At 65.8% G+C, this 6,617-nt stretch overlaps 3 protein-coding genes across 3 annotated transcripts in view; 1 reads left to right on the forward strand and 2 right to left on the reverse strand.

Annotated features, from left to right (window-relative positions):
* Positions 1-809, forward strand: part of NFKBIB (NFKB inhibitor beta) — a 1,931-nt gene extending 1,122 nt beyond the window's left edge. The window contains exons 4-7 of the mRNA XM_027909240.1: positions 13-67; positions 139-227; positions 303-554; positions 667-809. Coding sequence (XP_027765041.1) covers positions 13-67; positions 139-227; positions 303-554; positions 667-714 — 444 coding nt within the window. The 3' untranslated portion in view covers positions 715-809. The remainder of the gene's footprint in view (positions 1-12; positions 68-138; positions 228-302; positions 555-666) is intronic.
* Positions 810-1,093: 284 nt separating this feature from the next.
* SARS2 (seryl-tRNA synthetase 2, mitochondrial) lies at positions 1,094-4,814 on the reverse strand. Its single transcript, XM_027909247.1, has 16 exons — positions 4,569-4,814; positions 4,248-4,343; positions 3,962-3,991; positions 3,733-3,873; positions 3,563-3,617; positions 3,282-3,345; positions 2,978-3,083; positions 2,843-2,890; positions 2,664-2,772; positions 2,488-2,533; positions 2,281-2,368; positions 2,096-2,208; positions 1,917-2,010; positions 1,584-1,676; positions 1,439-1,504; positions 1,094-1,349 (listed from the first exon to the last, which is right to left on the reverse strand). Exons 1-16 carry the CDS (start codon positions 4,812-4,814, stop codon positions 1,188-1,190), a joined length of 1,557 nt encoding a protein of 518 aa, XP_027765048.1. The 3' UTR covers positions 1,094-1,187.
* A 583-nt stretch (positions 4,815-5,397) lies between these two features.
* MRPS12 (mitochondrial ribosomal protein S12) lies at positions 5,398-6,192 on the reverse strand. Its single transcript, XM_027909245.1, has 2 exons — positions 6,025-6,192; positions 5,398-5,872 (listed from the first exon to the last, which is right to left on the reverse strand). The coding sequence occupies exons 1-2, from the start codon at positions 6,071-6,073 to the stop codon at positions 5,469-5,471; spliced, it is 453 nt and encodes a 150-aa protein (XP_027765046.1). The 5' UTR covers positions 6,074-6,192; the 3' UTR covers positions 5,398-5,468.
* Between the last annotated feature and the right edge of the window lie 425 nt (positions 6,193-6,617).

The following is a 6,617-nucleotide window of genomic DNA, read 5'->3' on the forward strand; positions in this document are numbered from 1 at the left end:
GTGGGGGTGCAGGACACTGTGGGGCTGTGTGGGAAGTTGGGAATGTGGTTTGGCAACACAGTTTGGGGTAGGGGGTCACACAGTGACACAGCTCATGGTTTTGGTGGCCCCCCTGACTCCCCTTTAACACTCCCCCAGGTTACACCCCCCTGCACGTTGCCGTCCTGCGCCGGGACCTGGAGCTGGTGCAGCTGCTGCTCCGTGCGGGCGCCGACCCCAACCGGCCGGTGGGTGCCCCCCGAACTGGGCTGGGGGGTCCTCGAGCCTCCCCGAGCTCCCCCTGACCCCGCCGTGCCCCCCAGGAGCCGAGCTGCGGCCGCAGCCCCCTGCACTTGGCCGTGGAGGCGCAGAGCCCCGAGGTGGCCGAGTGCCTCCTGCGGGGGGGGGCCCATCCCGACCCCTGCACGTTCTCGGGGTACACCCCCTTGTACAGTGCCCGGCGCCGCCCGGACCCCCGCCTGCCCCCTTTGCTGCGGCGCTTTGGGGCCCGGGACCCCCCCAGCGACAGTGACAGTGATGACAGCAACAGCGAGGCGGGGGCTGAGGACAGCGAGGTCAGTGACCCTCTTCCCCCCAAAACCCCTTGGGCTCCTTTCATAAGCTGGAGGGGCTCAAGGCAGCCCCCCCAAACTCCTGCAGCCGTCCCAAACTGCCTCCTTTTCCCAGGAGGAGTACGACGACATTGTCATCAACAGTGGACGCTGCCCAGACTGAGGGGCCCCCCCGGAGCCCCCGCATGGACTTGGGGGTCCTTCCCCCACCCCCCTGTTGTGGAGGAGCCTCCAAAGCTGCCCCTGCCCAGGCCCAGGAGGGCCATGAGCGGCTGGGGGGGACGAGGGGAAATAAAAGAGAGAAGAGACACATGTGTGCTGGGACATGTGTGCGTGCAGAGAACACACGTGTGGTGGGGGACAAGCGTGTGCATTCGCAGTGGGGTTGGCGCATGTGCCCAGAGCGCCCCCGGGGCACAAACAGGCGCATGCCCATGGGCTGCTGCTCGTGGGAGGGATCCAAGACTTTATTTCGGGGCTTGTTACCGTGGAGGACACAGACTGGGGGTTGTCCCGCGCGTGACCCGTGTTGCACATCATGTCTGTCCTCTGCCGCCTGTGTCCCGTCTCAGCCCGTGTCCATCCGTGCTCTCGTCTGACTCCTGCCCTTGCGGTGCTTCCAGGGCTCCCGTCACCTCAGGGAGCCTCCCCGGTGTCTGCCCTGTTTCTGGGGTCCCCTCCAGGGCCCCCCCCCGGCTGGTTGGGGCCGATGTAGCGCAGGAGGGGCACAGGGGGCGGGGACAGCACCTCCTGCCCCACCAGGGGCTGCAGGACGGGGGGGACACGGACGCGGCCATCCTGGGCAATGAGGGGGACCAGGGTGGAGTGAGCCCTCCCTGTGCCCCCGATTCACCCCGGGGACCGCCCTCCAGGCCCCCAAAACCCACCGGCAGCTGGTTGCTCTCCAGGAGCGCAATGAGCATCCGGGACACGGCGCAGGCTGTGCCGTTCACCTGGAGGGGTCAGGGGGTTTAGAGGGGCTTGGGGGCCCCCACAGGGTTTTGGGTGCCCCCACAGGGCTCGGGGACCCACCGTGTGGGCGTGGCGCAGGCGGCCCTGCCCGTCACTGTACATGATGTTCAGCCGCCGGCTCTGGTAGTCGGTGCAATTGGAAGCACTGGAGATCTGGGGGGGCAAGGGGGCTCAAAAACAGAGTTTGGAGGGTTTTGGGAGACTCCCCCCTCAGTCCAGGGACCCCCTAAATGGGGGTCAGTCTCCTGATTTGCCATAAAAATCGGGGGAACTCTCCATCTGTCCCATAAACAGGAAAGTCTCTGCCCTTGGATGCTGTGAGGGGGGATCACCCGCGAAATATCAGGATGCTCCTGGAATTCTGGGGTCACGTCCTCCCAGGTCCCCTCTCACCTCCCCGTATTTGCCCCGTCCAGGCATCCAGGCCTCGATGTCGAACTTGCGGTATGCGGGGAGCCCCAACTCCTCCGTGGGCATGTCCAGGACCCTGCAGGCGGTGGGAGCAATTAAGGGTGTCATGAGGGATTTTGTGGTGACACACAGAGAGGGGACACCCCCAAAACCCCCCTCACCGGTAGTGGAGCCCCAGCTCCGAGAAGATTTCCTTCTGCAGCCCCAGGAACTCGGCCAGCAGATCTTCGCTCTCCGTCCCGTGCTCCGCAGCCGTCACCCCGAACATCTCCACCTTTAGGGGGCACACAGGGCTGACCTCCCTTTTTCCTGCTCCCTCCAGGAGGCCTCCCAATGCTCCCAGTACCTTGGTGAACTGGTGGACACGGTAGAGCCCCCACGGCTCCCGCCCCGTGTCGGTCTCAGCACGGTAACAGGTGCTGGAGCAGACGACCCTGGGGGAGGAAATGGGGTGTCAGGGGGAATCCCGCAAACGCCCACGACCCTCTGGGAAGGGGTGAGGGGACCCCAAAAGGGAAGGGGGAGCTGGAGTGGGGGGAGACCCCCTCAGTACCTGACAGGCAGGTTCTGCAGCTGCACCGCGTGGTCCATGAAATACCCTGGGCCAGAGGGTGAGTTTGAGGGGGCTGGGGGGCACAGGGAGCCCCCCAAAGCTGTTTGCACCCCCTCTTCCCACCCTTGTCCCCTATTTTTCCCCATTTTTCCCCTTCATTTTGCCCAATTTCCCACCTGCAATTCCCACCTCCGAGGTCCCAGCCAGGCAAAGGTCCTCAAAGCGCGATGGGTCGATGGTGTAAACGGGGGAGGGGGTGGCGCTGGGCTGCACCCCACAGCCCTCCTGGGGGTCACAGGGGGTCAGGGGGAGTCCTGGAGGGTCAGGGGGGTGGGGGGTACAGGGGGTCACTCACAAAAATGGCGCCTCGGAGCAGGTCAGGGACTGTCATAGGCAGGAAACCCTGGGGAAAAGGGGGGTCATCAGGGGGCACGTGGGGCCTGACCGGACCTTCCATGGATCCTCCTGAACCCCCCCGAGCCCCTTGTACCTTGGGCAGCAGCTTCCCCATGGTGAAGGAGACAAGTGCGTGTTGCAGCAGCGCCCCAGCCCCACACAGGTAATAGGAGCGATGGCCCGACACGTGGGACAGGCGCCTGGGACAGGGGGACACGTGTGGGACACGTGTGTGACGCCTGGAGGTGTCCCCACCCCGCAAAGGTAATAGGAGCGACGGCCCGACACGTAGGACAGGCGTTTGCGGTAGGGGGACACATATGGGACACATGTGACACATGAAAGATGGGACAGGTGTGACATGGGACAGATGCGTGTCCCCTCAGGTGCTCTCTCACCTTTGCCGGATGATATCCAGCCCCTCCCCCAGCTCCAGGTGTCCCTTTGGTTTGAAGTCAAACACTGGGGGGGGGGGAACTTTGTCACCTTCATCACCCCAGACCCTTCCCCCCACTCCCCAGATCCTCCTCATCTTCCCCTAGACCCATCTTCTCCCCACAGACCCTCCTCTTCCTCACCCTGGGGCCTTCCCAGTGTCTTCATCCCGCCTCCCCAGGACCCTCTTTTTTCCCCCAGAACCCTCCTTCTCCTCCTCCTTCCTTCCCAGTTCCCCCTGTACCTGGTTTCTCCCCGACCACCTCCAGCACCCGGGCCTGGCTCTCGTTCCCGACGGGCTGGGGGGGCACAGTAGGGGTTGGGGGCGGGAATCAGGAGCCCTCCAGTCTCACCACAGCAGGGTGGGTGCAGTTGGGCAGCTGCAGGGGGTGTCTGGGGCGGTTTTGGGCTCACCACAGCAGGGTGGGTGCAGTTGGGCAGCTGCAGGGCCCCCAGGTAGAACCTCTGCTCCAGGTCGGACTCCTCAGCCTCGAGCTCCCGGAGCTGCCCCCGGACCTGCCGGCCCCGCGCCCGCAGCGCCGCGTACGCTGGGAGCTGCGGGGGGGCCACGGTCAGGGGTGCATAGGGGGAGCACTGGGGGGTCCCTGACCCCTCCCTCAGTTCCCCCAAACCCTGTTCCTACCGACTCCACTGTCGCCTTGTCATGGGATGCCTGGGGGGAGAGAGAGAGAGGCAGTTCTGTGGGGGTCTGGGTAACTGAGTGGGCACCAGTGGGAACCAGGGGGTCCTGGGAAGGATAGAGGGGGGGATCAGGGATACCCGGGTGGGGAGCCTTGGTGGGTCTTAGGGGGACCTGGGGGATCCTGGGGAGGTTCTGGGGAGCAGAGTGGGGCTGGGGTAACCCGCTAGGATCCCAGGCAAAACTGGGGGATGCAGTGAGGGTTCTCGGGGGTTCCGGGGGGTCTCACCATGAGCTCGCGGACCCCCTGGGCCACTTGCCCCTTCTCGGCCTCCAGGCGGGCGATGCCATCCCGGACCTGCCCCAGCCGGGACCACACCTGCACCTTTTGGGGGATGGGAGGGGAAGGCGTGTTTAAGGTGGACGCCCCCCCAAAGATCCCCCTCCCCATCGGCCCGGGGGGCTCCACACCCCCACTCCCCTTTTCTAGCAGGCCCCGCTCCCTCGCATTAAGTCCCGCCCACCACGCGCCGGCCCCACCCCTCACAGCCCAATTTCGGTCAAAGCCCCGCCCATACTCCCACCCCGCCCCCGGACGGCCCCCCCTCACGATCTCGCGCAGCTCAGCGCCCCCCAGCGGCCCGCGCCGCCGCTCCACGTCGCTCTCGTTCAGCGCGGTCACGTCGAGCTGCGGCCGCGCGCTCAGCCCCTCGCGCACGTGCTCGTACAGACGGCTCCGCCCCGCGCCCCCCAAACCGGCACCGGGAGCGGCGGCACCGGCCCCCCCAGCTGCCGCCCCCCGCCGGCCGCGTCCCACGGCCCCCCTCGCCGCCAACAGCGCCCTGCGCGCCGCCATCTTGGGCACCGGCACCGTGCTCACGTGGGGTCACGTGGCGGAATGGGCGGAGTTCATGCGCGCGCCGAGCGCTCTGGCCACGCCCCCTCCCGGCTGGCCCTGTAATAAATTAGGGTGGGAGATGTAAAAAAAAAACGGAAACCAAGAAACCATAAAAAGGGACTTATTTCAGTGCTTTGCGCGGCAGTTGGAGGGGCGGTGACCCCCCCCCGTCGCCCAGCGCTGCATTTGCTCATATTCCGCTTGCTATTTCTCATTAATAAATAAATTTTAATTGGTACTTTTATCATTTGTGGTCTCAATTTATAACAGCCCGGTGGTCGGTGAGCTCCCCGTGACTTCCCAGGACCCACCAGTAACGACCCAGGAACCTCCAAAGCACCCCCCAGTGCGCCGAGCTGCCACCCCCGGGTCCCCAGTTTTCCCCCCGTGCCCAAAGGTCCCCCCACGACTCTACCCAGTGTCCACAGACCCCTTTCTAGTGCTCCCACGACCCTTCCCACCACCCCTACCCCCGCCAACCCCCTCCGCATTGCCCCCAACACGACTCAAACAGCACAACTTTTGCACCACAAATCGCCTTTCATTCTCGCTACGCGCTCCCCGGCGCAGCTTCTCCCGCGCCCAGGTCCCCCGAGGGGGTGTGCCCCACTCTCATTTCTTCTTCTGCACGTGGGCACAGTCATACTTGCCCCTGACCACGGTGAGTTTGACGCCGGGCAGGTCCTGAGTGCGGCCGCCCTGCACCAGCACCACGTGGTGCTCCTGCAGGTTGTGCCCCTCGCCGGGCACGAACGCGACCACCTCCCTGCCCGTGCTGAGCCGCACCCGCACGCACCGCCGGTTCGCCGAGTTCGGCTTCTTGGGCTTGCGAATCAGGTTCTTCAGCACCACTCCCTTGATTTGGGGGCGGCCCTGGGTGGGCCCCAGTTTGCGGGGGGGCGACTTGGGGCGGCCCTGGCGGTGCATCTGGTTCAGCGTGGCCATGAGGGCGGGTCTGGGGGGCGGCGGGGGGAGAGCGGGGAGGAGGCGGGTGGTGGGGAGTGACAGACCTGGACCTGCGAGCGGACACGGAAAAGGGGTCAGTGGGGGATGGAAAGCGAGGGAGAACACAGAGAGGGGTCAGTGGGTTGCGGGGGCGGGTTTGTTTGGGGGGGTGTCCGGGGGGATGCCCGGGGACAGGCTGGTTTTGGGGGGAATAAATACCCACCGCAGCGGCGCAACGAGGCCGCGGCCCTGAGCACGGCGCGGAGCGGCATCTCCGGGGGTTTTGAGGGGAGGAGAACACACGGTCAAAGCCGCCCGGAGGTGCACCAGGAGCGCTCCCCTCACACCGCCGCCATCTTATCCGGCTTCCAGGGCATCGCGATCCGATTGGGCAGCGCGATGCCAATCCCCGCTGCTTGCTCCGCGATTGGCCGCTCTCCCTTTTAATCCCGCCCTGACCGCACGTTGAGTATCTCTTCCGCTTTAAGCCCCCCCCCCTTCAGCATTAAACTCCGTCTCTCCCTCTTTAAACCCCACCTTCTCACCCCCATTCCGTCCCGCCGTAGCTCAGGCCGCCCCTCTGTGTCCATACCGGGCTCATTAACCCTAATCCCGCCCCTGAGGGCGGGGTCTGTCGCCGCGGCGACGCGGGCGGGGGAGGACCCGGATGTGTCTCGATCGCAACATGGCGGCGGCGGCCGAGTGAGGCCCGGGGGGGAATGAGGGGAAAACGGGGATCTGTAGGGACAGGGAGGGGTCGGGGGGACACCGAGCGGCCTCTGAGAGGGATTGGGGCGGATCTGGGGGGCCAAAGGG

The sequence above is a fragment of the Empidonax traillii genome, unplaced genomic scaffold (assembly GCF_003031625.1).
Source record: "Empidonax traillii isolate 1590-97213 ecotype Southwest subspecies unplaced genomic scaffold, ASM303162v1 scaffold2014:size53829, whole genome shotgun sequence".
In the NCBI taxonomy this organism is placed as follows: Eukaryota; Metazoa; Chordata; class Aves; order Passeriformes; family Tyrannidae; genus Empidonax; species Empidonax traillii.

What these genes read in the sequence shown, in the direction of transcription:
- SARS2 (XM_027909247.1), bottom strand. Translation starts at nt 4,814, where the DNA reads ATGGCGGCGCGCAGGGCGCTGTTGGCGGCGAGGGGGGCCGTGGGACGC. An exon ending in GGTGGTCGGGGAGAAACCAG is followed by an intron (nt 3,346 to 3,562) that starts GTACAGGGGGAA and finishes CCCCCCCCCCAG; the next exon opens with TGTTTGACTTCAAACCAAAG. An exon ending in CTCGGAGGTGGGAATTGCAG is followed by an intron (nt 2,534 to 2,663) that starts GTGGGAAATTGG and finishes CCTCTGGCCCAG; the next exon opens with GGTATTTCATGGACCACGCG.
- MRPS12 (XM_027909245.1), bottom strand. Translation starts at nt 6,073, where the DNA reads ATGCCGCTCCGCGCCGTGCTCAGGGCCGCGGCCTCGTTGCGCCGCTGC. An exon ending in GGCCTCGTTGCGCCGCTGCG is followed by an intron (nt 5,873 to 6,024) that starts GTGGGTATTTAT and finishes GTCCGCTCGCAG; the next exon opens with GTCCAGGTCTGTCACTCCCC.